The 26,526-nt window shown below is 34.5% G+C and overlaps 1 protein-coding gene across 1 annotated transcript; it reads right to left on the bottom strand.

The window, feature by feature from the left end:
* On the bottom strand, positions 1-24,762 carry LOC148162056 (AP-1 complex subunit sigma-2-like). The gene is made up of 5 exons (XM_088020296.1): positions 24,471-24,762; positions 22,428-22,606; positions 14,585-14,693; positions 13,638-13,775; positions 1-501 (listed from the first exon to the last, which is right to left on the bottom strand). Exons 2-5 carry the CDS (start codon positions 22,604-22,606, stop codon positions 454-456), a joined length of 474 nt encoding a protein of 157 aa, XP_087876422.1. The 5' UTR covers positions 24,471-24,762; the 3' UTR covers positions 1-453.
* Positions 24,763-26,526: the final 1,764 nt, after the last annotated feature.

Here is a 26,526-nt window from a genome sequence, read left to right as displayed (position 1 = left end):
GTTAAAATTTCATTAATTTAATTTGCAACATGTCTACCAATATATACTGAAATGCTTCTTCGGTTTTTAGTTATTGTACCAGCTTTCACATTATAATTTCAGTTTCCTTTGCCAAAAACAGTAATGTAATAAATGCATATCACCTAACTTTTAAAAATATATATATGGGTGTGTCATTTAAGAGAACTGACTTTCAAACTAAAATATCCATAAAAGGTATCTTTTCTGTGCTCCATCAGAGTAATTCATATTTAAAGTAACTTATTTATTAGTTAACCAAAGTTCTCTCTGGGGAGCACAAAAAATGTTTCTGTGTAGATTTGAAGAAGTGGCATATGAAACAGTAACACTGACAAGACATCATTTAACACTATTAAGTAACTTTGACAATTACAGCAATGACCATCTACAGTGTGTGAAATGCCACAAGAAGTCATCAACAAGGGAGAAGAGTTATGTCAGTCCAATTTCTTCAAGAACACTACGTGGGGTTTCAGCTTTCTGTGGAGGGAAAATGTGAGACTAGTAAGGAGATCTAGAGAGGCTTAAAAGTGTGAAATTGACATGGCAGGTTGTACATGTTTTAGAGAATAAAGAAAGCAAAATGGGAAACAACCTTTAAAAAAACTCCTCAGGATTACAGGAGCTCTCTACTAGTGATAGCTAGTGGTTATTTAGTGTTTGGGGTCCAAAACACCTGGGATCACAGAAAAATTATTTTCAGCATTCTTTAAATACCTAATGATTACCTACCATACTAATAACACAAAATTGCAAACTGACCAGCAATTTCTGAAATCACTACTACTGACATATGCAGGAAAGAGAAACTGTTAAAACTAAACTCCTCTTCTCCAAATTGAAAGAAAAAAAAAGTGTTTCTTTCCATAAATCTTCAAAAGTTATTTTTTGTGCTGTTCTTGGGTCACATTTTTATAAAAATATACTTTTTAAAAAAATTCTGTTAAATTAATTATTCATAGGCAAACCTTCAAAAAGAGTTACTGCCTCAAGCCTTTCAAAAGCAACCAAAGGCAATGGTAGAAGCAAAATAGAGAAATAATGCTCTGGGACAAAAAAGGCGTATTTAACAATTGGTAGTCATTGTTAAATTTCCAAGAGGACAAAACAAAGCAGGAATATTAAGAAAAATTTTGAAAAATTTCTGCTGTGGCTGGTTTTGCACATTACAAAAAAAAGAAAAAGGTACCAAGTAAGTCAAATTTTAGATTTTACCACCGACAGTTTTGTAATTTAAAGGTGAACTGTACGTTAATGGAAGAAACAGTTTAATTTTATAATATCCATCAACTAAATACATAAACTTACTTTTGCATCCTAATCATGGTATAGCACAAAAAAAAGAAAATACAAATTATATAAAACCACAAATTGTTAAAACATTAGATTTAATGTGTTTAGAGCACTAAACATTGTAATCTTATTTATCTGCTTAACTGGATGGTCTGTTTCCTTATGTGGAAAACAAAAACAGTACTTACGTCATGCATTTAGATTATCAAATAAAATAATTCTAATAACTTACTGATAACATAAATAATTGATTAGCACATATTTTGTATTACATATTATATACAGAAAAGAAAGTATTATTAAAAATCATAAGGACTATACTGTATTTATTGAAAAAAATCCACCAATCAGACCTATACAGTTCAAACCCTTGTTGTTCAAGGATCTACTGTATATGTCCATAATATTAGACTTTAGGAAATAACTTTCAAAGCCCTCTTTTAGTGGTAAACCAGTTTAATTAACTTTTGAATTTACTGTTTAATTATAACTTACTTAAATCAGACATTAAATTCCCTAGATATAAACAATGAATTATTTGGTATTTTTCCTTTTATATTGAATGTGATGCATGTTTTAATAAAAGCACATACAATATTAAAAACCTGGTTTTAATATTCTATAATATAAAACCATAACTAGAAATCATTAACTATAAACACACTTAAACTATATTACAAAACCAAAACCATATTTTGGTAAAAATACTTAGTTAAACAGATGGATATATATTTTTTAAGCTTTTATTTATTTGAGAGATGAGAGAGAGAGAGGGAGAACGAGCAAAGCGAGGGGCAAAGGTAGAGGGAGAAGCAAGCTCCCTGAGCGCAACAAAGGGCTGGATCCCAGGACCCTGAGATCATGACCTGAGCTGAAGGCAGACACTTAACTGACTGAGCCATCCAGGTGCCCCAAAACAGATGATATCTTAACTCTATAAATAAAGTTAGTAATAATACCTTTAAAGTGATACTTACTACTAAGCAACATATATTGTATATTTTCTGACAGTTTTGAGATCCTAAAGAGAGACCGTTTAATACCATTATATAGCAAAATATGATTCAATGAATGAGGCATTAGAAATCCTTAAAATTGCTAAGAAATGTTTACCTTAAACATTATATAATGGAAAAATTAATTTTACTTGAATACTGTTTCCACATACTATTATTATGGGACGAAACTAAGTGATAACACATAAGCTTGTACAGAATGGATGTAACATAAAACCTACAACTTAAGTTTTAATGTTCTTAAATATATCAATTATTGGTTTGGAGACCAAACTACACTGTTGATTATGGCACTACTTATGCTAACCTAGTTTTCCAACTCTTCGTTTTCTTTAGTAAACATTTTAATAATTGCAGATTTTAATCTTACAAGGTTAACCAAAGATTAAAGTATTCAATCATAAAAAAAAATTTCATTATGATGAAATTCATGATGTTTCATCTTTAGAAACATATGCGTTTAAAAAGAAATATTCCTCAAATGTTCATAGGTCAAAATTTTTTTCAATAGGAAATATGTCAACTGTGGGCAGGAATAAGGTATATGAAGATCACACACATAATAAAAATAAAAAAGTAGGATTAGAGTTGCAGAGAGGGAAATATATACTTGTAAAAATACTAGATCTACACTGAGCTGAGTGTATCTTCATTCATAAGTAGGTTTTCATAAGTGTGTCAGCTCTTTATGTTTCTTTTAAAAAAGATGACTAGTTATTTAGCACACCAGTTATTAGACTATTCATAATGTGGCAGAAAAAGAAATGGGCATGTTCTTACATAGAATACATTAAGTTGACATACAGTAAGACTTCTACAACACTTAGTGCACAGTAAAACAAAAACAAATTTTGCTGTTTTTTTTAATGATTGAATATTTAACTTTAAAAGAACGCTCAAGAATTCAGATTCATTTTACTATTTCTATCTTAATGTATATCATGATACTCATTCAAAATGACAACCTACCTTCCGCAAAACCATGAAGCATTTTATTAAAAATAATGGAAATATGTTCAGTATAGTCATCTGCTGAATACTGAGTTAACTGAAAATTCAATTAGAATAATCCACTCTGCCAGTTTATCAGGATTAAGTTAAGCAGGATCTTATTACTACTGCCTTCATGAAAATTACTACACTGTAATAATCATTACATCTTAATGTGATCATAAACTCCTACAGATCACCAAGGAAAATTTTTCCCAAGGAAAAGTAGTTTCTCATCAGCCATTTTAAATAGTAATGCAGATTTCTAACTATTAAACTCAGCTATGAACAACAACAAAAGCCAAAAGAATGACTTTGAAACTAAGGATATTACTTTAGGAAAATAAACAAAACACTCCACAGATTTTAAAGAATTCCCCAAACAGATGTGTTAGATGCCCAAGCCTACAAATTTAAAAACATGTCTCTCAATTCCACAGGAAAAAAGAACCACCTTTTTACTGTCCCTTATAAAGTCTATGGATGAAATTCTAGTAATACGAGAAACCCTTAACATTAGAGACAAAATTATGTACATTTTTTTTCTAGGCAGAGGGTCCTTGGCTCTTCCGAGTCATGCCCAAAATACCTGTAATACCCAAAGCTAAAACTATTAATTTTAAAAAGCAATGCATACTAAGTATTTTTAAAGTATTTCACTTTAATATTTAACCACAAACACTGAATACTTAAGGTATGAAATTATGTAAAGTACTCTAAAAAAATGTAGATACATTTCAACCTAAACTTACAAAACAATTAAATGGAGAAAAGCCAGTTAAATAGTAACCCTTAGTCCACTCCCCAACATTTTAAAGAGATATTTACCTTACCTCTTTTTTCCATTCCACTTGTAATGGAATGAAGCTGTAAGTTAAAATAAGTTAAACACAAACGCAATTCATTCTCTTACAAAAGATCTTACTTTCTGGGGGGAATCTATTTTTTAATCAATGCCATTAGTGATTCATATTATTTTATGAATAAATATTTTTCCAGTGAAATTCTGGATCTATTTCAATATTCTCTCTAGAAAAGTTGCATTATAAGCTCTGATGTTAACACATTAGGGCAAAATTTCCAATAAAAATACTAATTTACAGGGGAAAATTTCCAATAAAAATAATTAACAGGGCAAAATTCCCAATGAAAGTAACAATTTAATGAAATATTTGGGGCTATCTCTTGTGATACAATTAGACTTTTCAGGTAATATGAAAACATAAATGGCAAACCTGACAAAATTATAAATACAAATGGACTTCACAAATTGTACTAGTTTTTAAATTTTTAATCTGTGTTTCTGTGACTGGCTTATTTCATATATGCTAATGTCCTCAAGGTTAATGATGCTGTTCCATATTGAGAATTTCCTTCTTTTTTTAAGGTTAAATATTCCTTTGTATGTATATACCACATTTCCTTTATCCATTCATCTACTGATGAAAATTTAGGTTGCTTTCATATCTTAGCTATTGTGAAGAGTGCTTCTTTTTTGGATAGACACACAGAAGAGGGACTGCTGGATTATATGGTAGTTCTACTATTAATATTTTGAAGAACTTCCATACTATTTTACAAAGTAACTGTACATTTAGCATTCCCATTGAGTGTATAAGGGGTCCAATTTCCATATCTTCATCATCAGCTGTTAGATTCTGCTTTTTGTTACCAACCATCCTACCGCATATAAGGTGGTATGTCACTGTGCTTTTCAGTTCTGATGAGTGGTGGGATATTACGCATCTTTTCATACACTTGTTGGCCATTTGTATGTCTTCTTTTGAGAAATGTCTACCAAGTCCTTTGCCCATTTTTAAAATCAGTTTTTTGTTGAGTTGTTAAGAATTCTTGATATATTTTGGATATTAACTCATTATCCAGTCTCAAAATCCTAAAAGAGACTTATTATGAAAGAGAATAAACAACCCTGTATGAACACCTACAAAATGTGATAGTCTCAGCCAACCCTACAATTACATAGATGAGCAGATCTTTTTCTTTAGGCAAGGATTGATAATAAGCCAGAGTATTCCTCACAGGCAATAATCATTCTACTAAAATAAAAGATTAACATTAATTAGCTATGAAGGCCATTCTCCTTTATTAGGGAGAAAAATCCTCTTCATTGTAAGAGAAAACAACCTTAAAAGAAATCTCTGAAAGACTCGGCCAAAAATAAATACGTTAATGACATTTAAATATTTAAGATTGAGTTTTAGTTAAATGATATATAAGCCCGACAATTAATCAACTCATTTTGTTCTCTCATGTATCAAGAAAATATAATGGGGTAAGTATAAATTTAGTATTCTGGGTCTTCATGACATTAATACATCTTGGGAGTAAAAAAAATAATAAGAAGAATTACGGAGTGATAGCAGCAAAATGGTAGCATAGGCAGTGCCAACCTGTCATTCCCTCAAAGAAACATCAAGAAACAAGCTGAACTATCAAAAACCAATCATTCTTCTATATACAGAAGAATGAAACTCGACCATTCTGTAAAACCATACACAAAGATAAACTCAAAATGGATGAAAGACCTCAATGTGAGACAGGAATTCATCGAAGTTCTAGAGGAGAACACAGGCAGTAACCTCTTTGACATCAGCCACAGCAAGTTCTTTCAAAACACGTCTCCAAAGGCAAGGGAAACAAAAGCGAAAATGAACTTTTGGGACTTCATCAAGATAAAAAGCTTCTGCACAGCAAAGGAAATTATCAAGAAGACCAAGAGGCAACCCACAGAATGGGAGAAGATATTTGTAAATGACACTACAGATAAAGGCTGGTATCCAAGATCTATATAGAACTTCTCAAACTCAACACCCAAAAAACAAATAATCAAGTCAAAAAATGGGCAGAAGACATGAACAGACACTTCTCCAAAGAAGACACATAAATGGCTAACAGACACATGAAAAAGTGTTCCTCATTAGCCATCAGGGAAATTCAAATCAAACCACATCGAGATACCACCTTACACCAGTTAGAATGGCAAGTATTCTAACTTTGGAAAACAGTGTGGAGGTTCCTCAAAAAATTAAAAATAGAGCTACCCTATGACCCAGCAATTGTTCTACTGGGTATTTACCCCAAAGACACAGATGTAGTGAAAAGAAGGGCCATATGCACCCAATGTTCATAGCAGCAATGTCCACAATAGCCAAACTGTGGAAAGAGCCCAGATGTCCTTCAACAGATGAATGGATAAAGAAGATGTGGTCCATCTATACAATGGAATATTACTCAGCCATCAGAAAGGATGAATACCCAACTTTTACATCAACATGGATGGGACTGGAGGAGATTATGCTAAGTGAAATAAGTCAAACAGAGAAAGTCAATTATCTTATGGATTCACTTATTTGTAGAACATAAGGAACAGCATGGAGGACATTAGGAGAAGGAAGGGAAAAACGAAGGGGGGAAATTGGAGGGAGAGATGAACCATGAGAGACGATGGACTCTGAGAAACAAACTGAGAGTTTCAGAGGGGAGGTGCGTGGGGGGAGGGGTTAGCCTGGTGATGGGTATTAAGGAGGACACGTACTGAATGGAACACTGGGTGTTATACAAAAACAGTGAATGGAGGATCACCACATCAAAAACTGATGATGTAGTGTATGGTGACTAACATAACATAAAAAAAAAAAAAAACAATTTTGTCAGGACACTGGAAACCAGTCAAGTTTACAGGAACTAAGTAAGTTCTGAATGAAGAAAAAGGTAACTTGAAAGTGGTAGGAAAGCTTTGTAGCATTTTCTATACTACCACCCACTCCCTATAGGCCACAGTGGCAGTTCTGAAGTACAGATAGGCATGCTTCTAGTGTAGGACCCTTCTGGCTCTGGAAGGAGCAAAGTAGAACTTCTTTGTAAAGTACTGTCTATATCTATACTAAACTGTGTGCAGGCTCTCTGAAGAATTCATGTAAGGCACTCAGTTCTTTCATGCAGCAAAAGGGCTTCCATGTAGACTTTGGACAAAAACAATATAAAGCAAATTAACCGCAGTGCTTGGGGCAAAAGTAAGACTTACAACTGACTACTTAAGGCCTTAAGGGAAAGCTATAGGAGATTCTTTGGGAAACTGAGACTTGCAAAAACAGAAGAGAAGGAAACATTTCCTAACTTATATTATGAAGCCACCATTATTCTGATCCAAAGCCAGATAAAGACATCTTGAGAGGGATAAAAGAGACAGTGAACTAGAAAGCTCCAGGCATTTGTTCTCCCATTATTACACCAATAAACAATAACACAAACCAAAGTATCACTGAGAACTCTAAGAGCCAGTTAGAAAATTGCAATTACCAAGCAAACACGGAAATAAGCAAAAGCTGAACTCAAATACTAAGAAATTTCATGACATCTTCACTTTACCCTTAACCTACATGTTTCCCCAGCAGGGCTAAAACCAGTAGTAACCCCAGTAGGAACAAAGCCACCCAATTTCTGGTCTTCCCTTGAGTTAGAAGAAAAAATGTGGAACTTGCTTGCAACATTCTGGTTTGTATGGGGCTACTCCATGAAATGGTATCTCCTCACCTTACTCAAAATGATGATGGGAAGAATGGCATAATTTGGATATCAAGTTGGAGGCTACTTAAAATAATGGCAGGTGCCATGGTGTGTGAGGAATTGTAGGGATGCTGCAGACCTATGGGTGCCTGCAGATTACAGACAAAGACATAGAATAGAAAGCGAGCTCAAAGAACTAGAGGAAGAGAGAGGGACAGAGAATCCCAAGCAGGTTCCGCACCCAATGCAGAGCCCAGGGCAGGGCTCAATCTCACAACCCTGGCATCATAACCTGGGCCGAAATCAAAAGTCGGACACTCAACCAACTGAGCCACCCAGGCATCCCCATTTACATTTTTCAAGTAATTACTTTGAGGAAAAGATACTATTGCCACTCTATGTGTTATCAGACTGAAGCTCAATAAGGAAATTTAGAGCTTGAACAATCATACTATGAGACAAGTGGACTTAAAAGACAAAGACAAGAATACTCCACCCAGCAACATCCGAATATGCATTCGTCTCCAGTGCACATGAGACCATATATTAGACCACCAAACAAGTCTTAATACATTTGAGATTATCTTTTCCTGTCACAGTGAATCAAACTAGAAATCAATAGCTGAAGAAAATCAGAAAAATCCACAAATAAATCCACAAAATTAAATGACATAATCCTAAATACCCAATGAGTCAAAGAGGAAATCAAAGAAATTAGAAACTATCTTTAGACGAAAAAAAATTATAACATGCAATGTTAAAATTCTAGGTTTTGCTATAAATTTCCATTAAAAAAGATAAAAGATCTCAAAACCAACACCTAAACTTACTCCTTACAGAACAGGAAAAGAACAAACTTAAACCCATAGTTAGCAGAAGGGAGAAAAATAGTAGATTTACAGCATAGATAAACAACAGGGAGGCTGGAAAAACAGAGAAAATCAAAGAAACCAAAAGTTTGGTCTCTGAAGAGACCAAAATTGACAACCCCTGAAACTAGTAATACAGTATATGTTAAGTAAGTTGAATTTAAATAAACAATTTAAAAGAACTGACAAATCTTTAACTAGATTGACTAAAAAACAGAAGATTCACATCCCTAAAATCAAATCAAAAAGGTCATTGTAACGATTTTTTATAAAAATAAAAAAAAGGATTGTAAGAGAATATTATGAACAACTGTGTGCCAACAAAACTGGATAACCAAATAAGATGTATATATTCCTAGAAACACAATCTATCAATGAGCTATAAGGAAATAAAAAATCTCAACAGATCCGTAGCTAATAAGACTGAATCAGGAATCAAAACTTCCCAACAAAGAAAAGCAAGCCCAGTACCTGAGTTACACCAAACATTTAAAGAAGAACTGACACCAATTCTCTTCAAACTCTTCAATAAAATTGAAAAGCAGAAAACACTCCCAAAATTATTCTACTAAGCCAGTATTACTTTGATACCAAGCCAAACAAAGGCAACTATAAGAAAAGCACAAATGAATATCCCTAAAAAATACTGATTTAAAAATCCTTAACAAGTTACTAACAAACACAATTCAAAGCAAAATAAAAAAAATTATATACCACCACCAAGTGCAATTTACTCCTAGAATATCAGGTTCATTCAACATATCAGTATCAATCAACATAAGAAGCCACACTAAAAGAAAGTCAGAGAAAAAAAACCACATACTCATCTCCACTGCTGCACAAAAAGCATGACAAATTTAATAATCTTTTATGATTTAAAAAAATTAACATTTCCGGAACAGAAGGATAATAAAGGGTATGTATGAAAAGTCCACACTCACATTCAGTGATGAAAAGTCTAAAAGCTTTTCCTCTAAGATCAGGAAAAAGATAAGGGTGTCCATTCTTTCCACTTTTATTCAACATAGTCCTTAAAGTCCTAACCAGAGCAATTAAAAAAGGAATAAAAAATATCCAAGTTAGAAAGAAAAAAGGAAAATTATGTCTGCTATAACATGTATCTTATAGAAAAAGCCCTACAAAATCCACAAAAAAATCAAATCAATAAAGTCAGCAAAATGGCAAGATAAAAAAAATCAATATGCAAAAATCAGTCTTATTTCCACACATTGGAAATGAATATTTCAAAAGGAACTTAAAAAAACAATGCCATTGACAATAGCATCAGGAAAAGTAAAATATTTAGGAACAGACTAACCAAGAAGGAGGTAAAACACTTGTACACTGATAAATACAAAACATTGCTAAAAGAAATTAAACACAAATGGAAAAATATCCAGTGTTCACTAACTGAAGACTTACTAACATTGTTAAGATTAACTATACAAAAAGTCATCCACAGACTCAATGCAATCCCAATGGTGCTTTTGCAGAAATTGCAAAATCTATCTTAAAATTCATATAAAATCTCAAAGGACCAAACTATCTTCAAAAGCCAATCTTCAAAAGTGAAAACAACCTTGAAGAAGACCAAGGCTGGAGATCTCGTATTTCCTGATTTCAAAACTTAATATAAGGCTACCGTAATCAAAACAGTGTGGTTCTGGCTCTGGCATAAAAAGACATACAGACCAGTTAGATAGGACTGAGAACCCATAAATAAGCCTATCATACATCTGGGGCCAACTGATTTTTTGTATCAGTTTTATTAGTAATCTATTTATTATAAATTTTCTTAAACGCTGCGCTACATGCATTACAGAATGGGTATCACTTCCAAATGGTAAAATAATTCTGTCATATACACAGCTTGTAGGTAGCTTTCTTAGAAGCATCTGTATTACAAGTCTTTTTATTTCCCCAATTTTATTAAGATCTAATTGACATACATCACTGTATGAGATTCAGATGTGCAGCATAAAAGTTTGACTTACATGTATTGTGAAATGATTACCTAACATCCATCATCATTTAGATACAATAAAAAGAAATGGAAACAAAAATTTCTCCTTGTAATCATATACCATAGCGTCTACTCTCTTAACTTTCCTATATATCATACAGCAGTATTATAGTTATCATGCTTTACATTCTACCTCTAATAATTATTTATCTTATAAATGGAAGTTTGTACCTTTTGACCACCTTCCTCCAACTCCCCCTTCCTCCACCCCCAGTAAATACAAATCTGATCTCTGATCTCTTTTTCCATGATTTTTTCCCCGTAGAGTCCACATGTGAGATCTGTCTTTGTCTGACTTATTTTACTTAGCATATTGCCTCCGGTCCAGCCACACTGTCACCTATGACAGGATTTCCTCATTTTTTTATGACTGAATAATATTCCATTATACCTATCTATCTACTTATCCATCTATCTCACAATTTCTTTTACCATTCATCCATGCATTGATATTTAGGGTTGTATTTCTATGTTTTGACTACTGTAAATAGTGCTCCTATGTACATAGGGGTGCAGATAATTTTTCAAATTAAGTGTTTTCATTTTTTTGGGTATATTCCCAGAAGTAGCACTGCTGGATATAACAGTTCCAATTTTAATCTTTTAGGGAATAACCAAACTGTTTTTCATAGTGGCTATACCAAATTACAATGCCTCTAAAAGGGCACAATGGTTCCCTTCTCTTTACATCCTCACCAATATTTGTTATCTCTTATCTTTTTGATGATGATGGCCAGGCATAATATCTCATTGTTGTTTTGATTTGCATTTCCCTAATAATTAGTGATGTTGAACATCTTTTCATGTACCTGTTGGCCAACTGATTTTTTGAGAAGGGTGCCAAGAACACTAAATGATTAGAGAATGGTCTCCTCAATACATGTTGCTGGACTCATTGGATTTCCACATGAAAAACGAGATATGGACCCATTTCAACTTTTACTATATATAAAAATTATTTCAAAATGGACCACTGATATAAATGTAAGAGCTAAAACCTTAAACTCATAGAGCAAAACACAGGTGTAAACCTGATGACCTTGGATATGGCAACAGATCTACAGGTATAACACCACAATCATTACTAACAAAAGAAAGAGGATAAATTGCACTTTTCAAAATTAACACCTCTATGCAAAAAAGGATTTAATCAACAAGATCAAAAGCTAACATACAGAATGGGCAAAAACATCTGGAAATCATATACTTGACATACATTTAATACTTTCCTTCCTCTCTTCCTTCAAGAGACAGGGAGGGGTGGGAAAGGGGGAGAGAGAGAATCTCAAGCAGACTCCCCATTGAGCACAGAGCCCGACTTGGGGCTCAATCTCACAATCCTGAGGTGATGACTTGAGACAAAATCAAGAGTCAGATATTTAACTGACTGAGCCACCCAGGCACCCGTAATTTTCATAATATATAAAAAACTATGGCAGTTTAACCACAAAAAGACAAACCAATTCAAAATGGCAAAGAACTTGGATAAGCATTTCTCCAAATAAGATATAAACTGAGAACAAGTACATGAAAAGATGTCCCAAATCATTAGTCATTATGGAAATACAAATCAAAAGTACAGGATAGTACTTCATACCTACTAGAATGGGTATAACAACAATACCACCACCACCACCAACAACAAAGCAACTACTGGCAAGAGTGAGAACAGACTGAAAACCTTGTATTTTACTGGTGGAAAGCACTAATGGAGCAGCTACTGTGAAAAACAATTTGACTATTCTTCAATAAGTTAAACCAAGAATTACCGTGACTCACCAATTCTATTTTTAGGTATATACATACCCAAGAAAATTTAAAGCAGGCACAGACAGATACCTCTATACCCATGATAGTAACATATTTTTCACAATATCCAAAAGGTGGAAATGATCGAAGTGTCCATCAATGGATGAATGGATGAATGGACACAGTATGACATGTAAATGCAACTGAATATTATTCAGCCATAATTCTGATGGTAAAACATGGTTGAAGCTTGAGGACATTATGCTAAGTGAAATAAGCCAGACACAAAACAATATGAAGTAGAACCGGAAAGAGGCAGAAAACAGCATAGAGATTACCGGGACTGGTAAAGGGTAGCAGGGAGATGAAACTACTATTTAATGGTTGAGTGTTGCAGTATGGGCATGATAAAAAGTTCTGGAAATGGAGAGTGATGATGGTTGCACAACACTGTGAATGTAATTAGTGAAACTGAATTATGCACTGCAAAACAGTTAAAATGGTAAATTTTATTTTACATATACCCTAAGAAAATAAAAAAGTTAAATTTTTAAAAAATACATGAATGGAGTATACCTGATTTACCAAATCCTAACAACTGTGAGAACTAATGGAAAAATATGAAGAAAATTGAGAAACACATTTCCTCAAAGGTGAAAAAAAGGGAAAAAAAACCCTAAGAAAACTCTAATCTGCTTTGCTACATTTACACTTATCAGGCATCAAATGAAAATAAGGACCAACTGGGAAAGAAATGCCAGGCTCAATTACCCAGCCTAAAAAAAGGAGGTTTTCTTAAGTAACTAAAACAATATATAATAAAGTTCTTGAAATATTAATGTTAACTGATTCTTTTTTTTCCCTTCTTAATGTAGTCTACCTACTAAAAACTCAGGCTGATATTCTGAGTGCTAAAAATAGGCACAGAGAGAACACTGACAGACCATTTTCAAAGTGAATAATATCCATTGATAATTGAGTTGATGTGACTGAACATGTGTTATAAGAAATAAATAGCCTGCACATGAACACTATATTCCACCTATGTTTCTGAGTACTTTCTGAAAGTATAAGGATGATGACCAAGACTTCTCTAGCAACAGCAAAACATGATAGTCCTAGTAAAGAAGACTAGTAGAAGTAGCTTACCTCCTGAAGTAGATCTGCCTGCTCAATTGCTTTTAGGACATTTTTCTTGGGATGTTTCCTGAACTTCCCCCCTAAAAGAAACTCATCCAAAATAAAATAAGCCTTCTCAAAATTAAAGATGATATCAAGTTCACACACCTAAAAAGCAAAAATAGTAAGAATAATAATAATGTTAAACTAAAGGAAGCAAATTTTGCTTATATGCTATTAGGTGGTAAAATAAAACCTAACACAGTCAATCAATCTTAACTCCTTGTAAAATAGCAATTATACTAGTCAAAGCATCACCAACTTACCTTTCAAATTTGAAGTACCTGAAAACACAATGTCTACAAGCTAAATAATATTTGATTTTGCATGTTCCCAACAAAATTTTTCTACCTTCAAAACTATTGTTTCCGTACTTATTTAACAAGTAAATATAGCTGCTATTCAAATCTAAATTCCATACTAAACATTTTCAAAACAGTAAACTATTTGCAGTTGAACTTCCAATTCCAGTATCTTAAATCTTATTCTTAGTACTATAAATAAATGAATAGTTCTCTAGGTAAAAGGAATTTTTTTTATTGTGTTATGTTAATCACCATACATTACATCATTAGTTTCTGATGTACTGTTCCATGATTCATTGTTTGTGTTTAACACCCAGTGCTCCAAGCAGAACGTGCCCTCCTTAATACCCATCACCAGGCTAACCCATCCCCCTACGCCCCCTCCCCTCTAGAACCCTCAGTTTGTTTCTCAGAGTCCATAGTCTCTCATGGTTCTTCTCCCCTAGGTGAAAGGAATTTGAGTTAACTGACTACTCACACTTACAGGAAGCTGAGTCATTCTTTACCTCTCAGTAACAGTAGCATTTAAAGAGAATCCGTAAAACAAATGATAAACTCATCATGAAGGTTAAAAAAATACTATGGCATTCAATTTCTTACAATACTACTCACACTGCCAAAATATTTGTCAAGTAATTCCACATAACGATGAATTATTTCCAGAGTAATCAGTTCATTTTCCTGATCCTCAATAGCACAGCAAAAATACAAGCTAGCATATCTGTAACAAAATATAAATGTGGGATAAAATTTTACCCTGTACTTGTGTTTTCTAAATACATTTTTATACACTATTGTGAAAATCCCCAGACTTACAAATTTTCTTTCTTCTAATAGTCCAGATTACTTTTCTTCTAGACTAAAAAAATAATAAATGCTTCTAAGAGAAATTCCGAAAAATACACACAGGGAAAAAGAAGAAACATCATTCAATCACATAAACTAGAAAGGGTAACATTTTTTTTTTTTTTACAAGACAGAAGAAAGAGAAATTAAGGCTAACATATTTTTTTATACTTTCTTTCAGGCTCCTTTCTATGAGTATTTTAAAACACAGCTGATCCAGGGTTTTTTTTAATTTAAGGATTTTATTTATTTATTTGATAGAGCTCACAAGCAGGGGAGAGGGAGAGGGAGAGGCAGGCTCCCCACAGAGCAGGGAGCCCGATGTGGGGCTCGATCCCAGGATCATGACCTGAACCGAAGGCAGTTGCTTAACCAACTGAGCCACCCAGGTGACCCTGATCCAGGTTTTTTCTTGCGCTTACTTAATTAAAACAAAATACACTCCATGATTAGTTCAAAGGACAAGTAAGCAAAGAAGAAAATAGAGGATTTATTGAAGATACTGTCATTTGAAACACCACAATGACCCTAACCACAGAACAAGGCTTAGTTAAGTAAAGGGCCCAGGGTAAGTAATATAATAAAGATTTTTTCTCCCAGCTGTGAGCATTCACAGGGCTAGGATAACTTCACAGGCAGCTTTTACCCAAAGTGTTTAAATGCAAAATTATTGGCTGCACCAACAATGGGCAGGAGATAATAGCTGGGAGAAGCAATACAGAGCAAAGCAGACCTAAAGGCTTGTGAGAGAGTGGGAAAGGAGACATGATGGGGAAAGAGAGTTTTTAAGATTCCTGAGGTATTTTGGGTAGTTTAGAACATCACATGTATGTCCATGGCTGGACACATACTCAGAAAAAGCCTGGACAGACACTAGAGAATATTTGAAGAAATGGCCAAAAACTTTCCAAATGTGATCAAAGAAATGAATTTACACATTCAATATTCTCTAGCAATTCCACACAGAAAAGTTCAAAGAGCTCTATACTGAAACAGACTATATTCAAATTGCCAAAGACAAAGACATATTCTTGAAAGCATCAAGAGGGAAGAAACTCACCAAGTACACAGATCCTCAATAATATTAAGTGCTGATTGTTATTCAGAAACTGTGGAAGCCAGCAGTGGTACTACATACGTAAAGTGCAAAAAGCAACAACAAGAACAACAGAGTCAACCAAGAAACTAGAGGATCCTGGTTACTAAAATCTGAAATAGAAGTGGGAACATTACTACTAACTTTCAGCAATGAAAAAGTATATCAGAACACTAAAAACAACTGAATACCAACAAATTAGACAATCTAGACAAAATGGAAAATTCAAAGGAATGCACAAAATGTCAAATGACTAAAGAAACAGAAAATCTGAATAAATTTCTAGCAAGTAAAGAGACTGAACTGGTAGGCAAAACCTCCCAACAATGAAATGCCCATGACCAGACTGCTTCAATGGTAAATCCTACTATATTTACAGAACAATTAATAACAATCTTTAAATTCTTCCCTAAAGAGAGAGGAGGAGGAATTTAACTTAGTTTGGGATGCAACCATTACCATGAAAGCAAAGCCAGATAAAGATTTCACAAGAAAACTAAAGATCAATTTCCTTTATAAATACAGATACAAAATTCCTCAACAGAATAACTGAATCCATCAACATGTTAAAAGGACTGTACATTATGACCACATATGGTTTCAAAAAATTCAAGGGTGGTCAACATACAGAAAAAAAAATTGTTATAATACACTACAGTAAGAGAATGAATGAAAGATAATAACCACATAATCATTTCAAGTGATGCACAAAGCATCCAGCACCTTTTTATGATAAGTAATAGGCAAAGAACTCGAGTAGACTTTTCTCCACAGAAGATAAATGAATGACCAAAAAGCACAAGAAGATGCTCAATATCATTAGTCATTAAAAAAATGCAAATTGAAACCACAATATCACTTCACACTCACCAGGATGGCTATAATAAGGGAAAAAAGCAAATTAAGTATTGGCAAACTTACAGAGAAATTCAAACTCAGCTTGTACATTTATACATACAAATATTTTTTGAGGGGGTAGGGGCAGAGGGCAAAGGCGGAGGAGAATCCTCAAGGAGACTCTCTGCTGAGCACAGAGCCTGACATGGGTCTCCATCTCTTGACTCTGAGATCATGACCTGAGCTGAAACTAAGAATCTGACACAACCAAATGAGCCACCCAGGTGCCCCAGAACTCTTGTACATTTCTAGTAGGAATGTAAACTACTAGAGCCATCACAGAAATTTGGCATAACCTCAGAAGGATACACACAAAATTATCTTACAACTCAGCAATTCCACTCCTAGCTCGCTAAAGAACTGAGAACAGGTAGTCAAGAAAATACTTGTACATGAATGTTCATAGTAGCACTATTCATAATGGCCAAAAATTAGAAACAATTCGAATGTCAACCAACAGATGAATGAATAATCAATGTAGTAAATCCATACTATGGAATATTATGCATCATAAAAAGGACTGAATTATTGATATGTGCTATGGCATGGTCAAATCTTGAAAACATTATTTTAAATGAAAAAAGTAATATGCAAAAGGCCCATTTCACATGACTCCACTTACTTGAAATGTCCAGAAGAAGATAAACCTACCCTGACAGAAAAAATTAAGGTCACAAGAGAAATGGACAGAAATAAATATGTAGCCACTGCTAATATGTGTGAAGTTTCTTTGGTGATGATGAAAATAGAGGTGATACAGCTGGGTGATAATTGCACAACTCTGTAAATACAGTAAAAATAATGAATAATGTAAGGATTAATGGTTTATGTGAATTTTATATCAACCTAGGAAAACACAATGGGATACCATTTTATACCTAATAGAATGGTTATAATAAAAAATGACAGATAACATCTGTTGGCCTAGGTGAGGAGAAATTGGAATCCTCACAACCTGTTACTAGAAATGTAAAATTGTACATACGCTTTGGAAAACAGTTTAGCAGTTCCTCAAAATGTTACTTTATGACCCAGGAATTCTACTCTTAGGTATAAACCTAAGAGAAATAAAAACTAGGTCTACAAAAAGTTTGTACACAAATGCTCACTTTACCTATAATACCCCCAAAGTAAACACAACTTAAATGTCCATCAACTAATTAATGCATAAAATGTTGCCTATCCATATAACAGAATATATGTAACAAGGAAAAGAAATGAAATACTAATACATGCTACAATAAATCTTTGAAAAGTAATGCTACGTTAAAGAAATCAGTGACATGTTTTACGATCACATGTTTTAGAAGTCCCTTTACATGAAATGTGTGCAACAGGTAAATCTATAAGGCTGTACGTTGATTAGTTACATAAGGCAAGGGGGATGGATTTTGGGTAGTGTGGCAGCTAAAAGCTACATGGTTTTTGGGGAGAAGTACTGGAAATGTTCTAAATTGATCATACTGGATGCACAGCTCTGTGAATATACTAAATATATTAAAAGCCACCGTATTATACACTTTTGAATGACTGATTTATCTGATATGCTAGTTATATCTCAAAATTGTTAAAGAAAAAAACCCAGAGCAGTAAGAAATTATCTGCGTTGTTTTTAACACAGCTTCTTTTAATTATTAGCTTTCAAAAACATATAGAAGTATCTATTCATATATTCAAAACACTTGACTTCTCCGTCAGCTAAATATCTATAGACTGACTGTCCATGAATATAGCTGAATGTCATACCCACTGGTATATTAATAAAAATTGTTTTGCTATTAAAGAAAATCTGTTCAGCAATATTCTTTAACAAATTCTCAAAATGATAATTTGGAAGTATGTTTATTTTATAGTAAATGTAAATTCAGCGCCTCTTCCCCCCAGCCCAAAAAAAAGCATTCAATATTCTGTCTTCAAGCAATCTTTAAGAACATTTTCTGTAGAGAGGAGGAAACAAAGGGAAAATGCTAGTGGTAGAAACGGAATAAAACTGAAGTCTCTACACTTTTCAATGTGTTGTTTTTTTTTTCAACTGTATTGTCCTTAGTCTCTTATCTTTCTTTCCCAAATAGGGAAAATCTGCATAAGAGATATTCAGGATAAGAATATGGATGAGACAGAACACAATGTATAAGTTAATGAAGATATAAAGACCACTTGTTGATGTGAACAGCAAAATATCAGAATTTCTCTGATGCTCAAAAGTAATTCTCTTGCTTAAAAGATCTTTCCTCTTCCAGCGGGGCTAGAGAAAACAAATCACCTGTTTATATCAACAAAAAATAGTTCATTAAGTAGTAGCATAAATGAGTCTTCAATACAAAACAGGGGGAGGGGATTTTAATAGGTACACTGATTACAAATGACACAAAACTTTTTCATGTGAATTTTCCCTCAATTCAAGTATCAATCACAATAGATTACATACTATAGCTATTAAAAGGAAGGGACAGGCTGATTGATATGTGTACTGCTTCTCCTTTCATCCATTTAACAGCCCTTTTACTTCAAATACAGGAACTTTGACTCATGGGACTTACTCTCTTGAAAGCACTTTCAAATCTTCCTCTTTTAACAGGGACTCCCTCTATGTATAAACAAGCTTAAGGTTCTCAATCCTTTTTGAAGCCCTATCTCCCAGTCCTAGGAGTATGGGTGGATACTACTTCTTCTTTTCTTTCATGGCAAAGTTCCCCCAAATAGTCTACATTTGCCTTTTAAATTTCTTCATTTCTTCACATTGCATTTCACTACATGGAGAGTTCTGCCTCTATTACTCTATTGAAAATGTTTTGGCAAAAGACATTCATGAAATGCCCCACTGTAAAATCTAATGGATTATTTCTTCATTTTAATTGGGAACTTTATCTGACATTTTGAGCCATATTTGAACTAGTAATCTTATTTTTAAATAAATTATCTTTTTGATTGTATACTAGAGGAACAGCCTTGCCCAAAAAGACATCTGGGTTCTAGAAGATTATCTCTAATATCTAACATCTTGCAATTCCCTGCCCGACGAGAGTATCTTTGTTTACCTGGAGGCATTGGGCGTACCACATAGTCTATGCTGAGAATCATTTACAGTGGGGGTTCTGGGCCACCATATATCAGCTGAAGTAGGCCATTCAGTTATGTTTATGTGACCAAGCAAACCCCAATAAAAACTGGTCACCACGACTTCCCTGGTTAGAATGTTTATATGTATTTTTAGACATTACAGCATAGAGAAGGTCACATAATTCCAGTGAGAGAAACCAGTCAGAAAGTTCAAGCCTGGAACTCTTCTGAACTGTATGCTACGGTCCTCTTTTCTTGGCTTATTGTAATCTGGATCCTTTCCCCGTAGTAACCATGAATATACTACTTTTCAATAAGTTTTGTGAATTATGATGAAATTAACTTAAAGTGAGTTATGAACCTGAGGGTAGCCTTAGAAAACCCTGATTTTATATCTGGTGTCAGATGTGAGGATAATCTTGGGGAGTCCAGGACTTTACACTGATTATATGCTCATTGTTTTTCGTTTTTATTCCACTCTGGAGGTTTTTTTCTTTTATTCCTTTTGCCAAATGCTAAATGCTGCTAATTAACAATTTATATCAAAAATTTCAACATACTTTTCAGCATACTCACTCCATCAGAAAACTAAACACTGGCAAATGCAAGTCACACAGGCATCACAAACCACCTAAAAAATGAGCCAAGTTCTCCAGTTTATCATTTTCCTACTGAGCTGAACCAGAAATCACCCCTCTACCCTCCTTCATTCATTGCCTTCCCTACTTCTATGAATAACCAAGTCTTACAAAATTTACCTTTATTAGAACTTTCCTTTCCACCTGCTGAGGGCCACTGTCCTTGTTCAGGACCTCATTATAATATCTTCTTAAGTTATCTCTTAGGACTCAGTCTCAGAAGTATACAACTTCAATTATTTTCTTATTACAATAATCTTTTAAGAAATATAAATCTGATCCCTTATCTGTGAGGTCTTTTTATCTCTATGATTAAAATTTGACTTTTAGTGGCATGTCATTCACCCTTCAGACAAGACTCCTTGAATTTGAGGTTTGATCAACAGCAACAGATTTCTGAGAAACTCTATGCAGAAGACAGAAGCCAACTGAACAAAGGCACAGGCTCCCTATTCCTGACTTTACAATCGCAGCTCCACTTCTACTTGTTCTACTTATTAGGTTCTATCTTAACTAGGTATCTCCTAGCTCTAAATTTCTATGGTTTTCTATGATATTTTCTTAGTAAACACTAAAATAACACTGAATATTAAAAAAAAACAAAAATGATCAAATTCATTCTGTTAGAATATTTAAACTGTATGTTCTATAATCTCCATTTGTTCTGCCACCATTCCAACAAAGATATCACCAACCATATCGAGTGAAATAAATGAAAGCAGATAAAAAAAAATCAAACTTCTTTTTAATCCTCACAGCATCCATACCATTAGTTTCCTGCACATTTCCCATGTAAGAAACAATTTTTTACATACAGAAACTGTCTTGTCTTTACTTGAACTCATTAAGGTAGTTATTTATTTTTTTTTTAATTTTAACATTTTTTTGAAGACTTTATTTATTTGAGAGAGCGAGAATGAGAGAGAGAGAGACTACATGGGGGGGGAGGGACAGAGGGAGAAGCAGACTCCCCACCGAGCAGGGAGCCCGATACGGGACTCGATCCCAGGACTCCAGGATCATGACCTGAGCCGAAGGCAGCCGCCGAACCATTAAGGTAGTTATTTATCTTTAAATTAAAGAGCTTAAAGGGAATAGGAATGGGGAAGAAACAAAGTAAATATGGCCCAGATGTTCTATAAAAGAAATTACATTTCTTTTAACCTTCTCAGAAGAATCTTTAAAAATTCGTTCTAAATTTTTTAAAGCTTCAGATACTAATAAAGAATATGCTATTTCCAATAATAATTAAGATAGCATATTTTTGGTAACTTCAGTGTTAAGAGAAATCCATGAGATGGACTATGAGATCAAATTTTAAAGAAGTTATCCGTGGCAAAATTGATAATTATTCACACTTCTACCATTGCTTCATTTTACTTCAAATTAATAAACCTACCTAAAAACCAGATCCTGTACACAAACGTAAGTTACAAAATAAATGTATTTAAACAACTAAATGACTGAACATCATATTTAAGATGTGTTTATAATTGAATAAGACTTGAAAATGAAGAAAAAAGCCTTATCAATATCAATCATTACAGAGTCATAAGGAGAGGTGGAGTGGAGTGGGAGAATGCATTATTACATTCTCTTATCTATTCTTACCTAAATTAAAGAACTGATGACTTAAAATATTGACCCTACATAATTTGCAAGAAAACGAGTTCACTGAATTTTTCTAGAAGGTAAACATGAACATTATTTGTAAACTGAGTTAAAAGTATTCCCCTGCTTTTAAGATTTAATCTGGGTAATAAAAAAGTTATTTTAAAAAACAAAGTTTCTACCTAAATAGGTTTATCAAAAATTTTACTATTTATAAATGTTCGTCCTCAAAAGTCTACAATTTCCACACTACAAATGACCTAACATTTGATTCTACTTCCAAATTTCTGATAAATAAAAATTATACCTTTTGTAAACAATCTTCAGATCTCGCCACTCAAGAAAGCTGCACATTTTAGGTTTACGTGCTAAAACAGTTTGAACAATTTCCCTTGTGATTTTTTTCTTCTCTCTGTCTGATAGTGAGACATACCATTTCTGCAGTCGAAGCTTTCCCTGACGACTAAAAAGCAACATAAACTGCATCTGTTAAGATAAATAAAACCAAAGTTACATTTGATGACTTCATTCAGTAAAGTTAAGATTACAAAATAAAAGGCCTTTGAAGAAAATGAAAATAGATAATTCTTGTAGAAAAAAATCTTCCCAACCTACTTTGGTCTGCTTAAATCCGGAAAGAAATGAATGGGGAAAAGAGAAAAGCATTGCCTGTTGCAGTCAACTTTGCAACTTAAAAAACTATTTTCTATCTTTTCTGTACATTCCATACTCTATTTAAACAAAAGAGAACTGTATACATCAATTAGTTAGACAAATTTAAAAGAAAAAGAGACCCACAATTTTTGACACTTGGGTCTTTCCACTTCCAGAAAGAATCATTTAGACTTTCATTTAGAATGCTTTCTTCAGTTAATGCTAGCTAGCATATTTTAAGCAAACATTAAAAATCTAAAATCAATGAAAAAACCCAAATGTACATACAGGTTTTTCTTGAAAAGCTAATTTTTAGGTACCTTTTCTCATCTCACTTTAAAAAAAAAATCCAAAAAATATGCATACAATAAAGAACTGAGTTGATGCAATATAAAAGTATATAAGCCTTTAAAAGGCAAAAGATATAAATTTGGAAGCATTACACAAAATTCTTCATTGAAAATAATAAATAGCAGCTTCTACAGATGGAGTGGGTGTTGAAATCTAGCAAATTTATAAAATATTTCGTTTATATTTATTTAGAATCTAGAAAGCAATCTGATTTATCTTCATGGTTAGTTTTTGAAGAAAGCCTGTTGTAATTCAACTGGTTGTACCAACTGCAAACAGAAAGTGATATTTCTACAAAGATTAAAGGCAGAATTTACGTAGGTAATCTTTTCTTTTCATTTGCTGAAATTTCTCTTTATTTTAAAAAAATAAAATTCAAGCCTGATATTAATATTTGCCACACTATCTTAGATTTGAATAAGGGTGAATTAGACAACCAGAATAGAAAAAGAATGACTCCTAAATCGCAAAGCTACTAAGAAATCCGAAGATTTCCACATAATCCAAGAAACATTAAGCAAACATTTGGAAATTTATGAAGCGACATTAAGTATTGTCTTAACGATCCAACCCATTTTATTTCACTGAAAATGATTCATTAGCACAAACTACAAACATTCGTATACATCAACTCGCTTCCTAATATTGTACACAGCAGCTCTGAAAAGGAACAACAAATAAGTGTCACTAGGCAATATACAAATGCAAACTGGCTACCGGAATTCGGAAAAGAATGGAGCCTAAATTCGTGGATATTGAAACAGAAGTGAGGGTGCGGATTTGCTTTGGAAAGGTAGGGTATGCACCTAAGACTGCTTGTAGGGTACCGGTATTCCGCACCTCCACACCAACCCCAGCTATTCTTTATAGGAGTAATAACTTACTCTTCTTTAAATATACATTTTCTCCTAGAATGGACAGGTACTTACTTGCAACATACAAGTATTCATAACCCGCCTTGTTAAAAAGCAATGCTTTTATTACTCTGCCGAAAACGACAGCATACCGGAACTCTGATTTTGGTATTAAACACACCGGCTCGACCAAGACGCTGGGCCGCCGTCCAACTCTCCTCGACGGGTCGTCTCCTATGCTTCACCAATGATGGACGCCAGGGGAGATGATAGGCAAGGTGCACAATAAAGGCATCAGCCGACAGCGTCCCTGTTCGCGAGCCCCTCCCAAATATGACCCACGAAATTTAATGATTCCAGAACCAAAGATAACGGGTTAGGCCACACCGCATCAGTCACTGGCTTCCACATCCCCCGGGGTGACGCGGATGGAAAAGGTGCTCAACACTCGTTTACGGCCCCCGACGCCCCAGTCGCCCCCCAGGACTTACGGCGGCCGCGGGCCGCGGGCTCTCCGTAACTTGTTCTGCCGCACCCGCGGCAGTTGAGGGGAAGCCCCTGTCGCCAAGCTGTGGAAGAGAAGCAGTGTTGCTGTCAGGAGCGGACCCAGTTGGCGGAAGGAAGGCTTTGGCAGCCAGGAGAAGGCGGGCCTACAAACCCGCCCCAAGGACCGGATGAGAGAAGGGCCGGAGTTGTGTCGAACGGAGGGGAGCACCGCACTACATGCGGGACGCAGCTCCGCTGTCCCCAATGGCTCGGGAGCCTGCGCACGGACCTCACAATCCGAGGAATCCGGAATGACAAGGAGGCATGTCCCGGAAACAGCTTTGGGGGAGGGCGCCTGCGCACTTCTTTCTAAGGAGACCCAGAGGGAATTTGTCCTAGTTCAAGTGGAAGGTTTTCGTACCTTTGCAAGTGAAGAGACAGTTTCAAGGCCGGGTAATTCTCCGTGCCCCCAAAAGACTAGCAGCTTATCCCCGATGGAATGGTAGGAGAGAGGGCGCTGTTATCCTGGGTGAAAGAACTCAGATCTTTCGTGTAGTTAGTGCCGGCATTAGAAGTGTCTTTTGCAAGTTTTTCTGCTACAAAACTGCCTGAAACTAAAAATGGGAAGCCCCCTCCGACCCGTGTGTACTGCTGTACGTTTTGCACGTGAGACAAAACGTCTTCTATGGATGGCTTCGCCCGTCCTGCCTGGTGACGGACTGGTCTCTACTGACAACCCAAACAGCGGCTTTTCTCGGCGGTAAATCCCATTCCTTTCTGCACTGGACACGGCCATGCTGGCTTTCAGTCCAACTTGGAGGTGAATCCAGACACTGTAAAACTCTGTCCAAACATTGTAAAACTCTCTTTTTCACCCACTTCCCATTTCTCTCTATGTACCACATCATTTTGACCATTCATTTTATAACCTCAGCCTCCTACACTATTTGGAAAAAACTTTAAAAAATCAGTTGACTGACAAGGACCATGAAATTAATAGACTTGTTAAAACCCATAATGCTCAGCATAGTGCCTTTTACCTAATGGGTGCTCTTTTTTTCTTTTTTCTCTCTTCTTTTTTAATGGAAAAATGTGTGATCCCTCAAGTCTAACTTGTCTTATACACATGAAGAAAGGGGAGCCTTATATACACATGAGGTTTCCCATGTGGAATGCTAATTACCCATCAATGCTTCTTAAAAAGGAAGCAAAAAGCTGACCTTGTTGGCCCATAAACTTTTTGTTGAATATCCCAAAAATAAATTAGAATTTTTTTCAAAACTAGATCCTTTTTCAATTAAGCATTTAATTCTAATTACAGTATAATGAATATTTAGTGTTTAATATTAGTTTCAGGTGTACTATATAGCAATTGAACAATTCTATACATTAGTAGATGTTCATTCATCATCATAAGTTTACTTATATTTAAGGGAGTGAATTACAAGTAATTCTTTTTTTACGCATTTATTTTATTTTCAGTATAGTAACAACTAGTGTTTTATTAGTTTCAGATTACAATATACTGATTTAACCATTCTGTGCATTACTTAGTGCTCATCATAAGTCCTTTAATCCCCATCACCTATTTCATCCATCCTCCCACTGACCTCCCCTCTGGAAACCATTAGTTTGTTTCTCTATAATTAAGAGGGTGGTTCTTGGTTCGTTTCTCTCTTTTTTCTTTTTATTTTGTTCCTTAAATCTCCCATATGAGTGAAATCATACAGTATTTGTCTTTCTCTTATTCACTTTGCATTCTACTGTCTAGTTCCATCCTTGTTGCAAATGGCAAGATTTCATTTTTATGACTGAATAATATTCCATTGCATATATGCATCATCACATCTTTATCCATTCATGGATATTTGGGCTGTTTCCATAACTCGGCTTTTATAAATAATGCTGCTATAAACATTGAGGTGCATGTATTCCTTTCAATTAGTGTTTTTCTGTTTGTTAGCTAAATACCTAGTAATGGGATTGGTGGATCATAAGGTAGTTCTATTGTTACTTTTTTGAGGACCCTCCATACTATTTTCCAGAGTGGCTGCAGCAGTT

This window comes from Eumetopias jubatus, unplaced genomic scaffold (assembly GCF_037043125.1).
Source record: "Eumetopias jubatus isolate StellerSeaLion01/CBP00866 unplaced genomic scaffold, mEumJub1_p1.0 scaffold_23, whole genome shotgun sequence".
NCBI lineage: Eukaryota > Metazoa > Chordata > Mammalia > Carnivora > Otariidae > Eumetopias > Eumetopias jubatus.
Note: the sequence above shows the minus strand (reverse complement) of the source record. Positions and strands in the feature narration are given on the sequence as shown.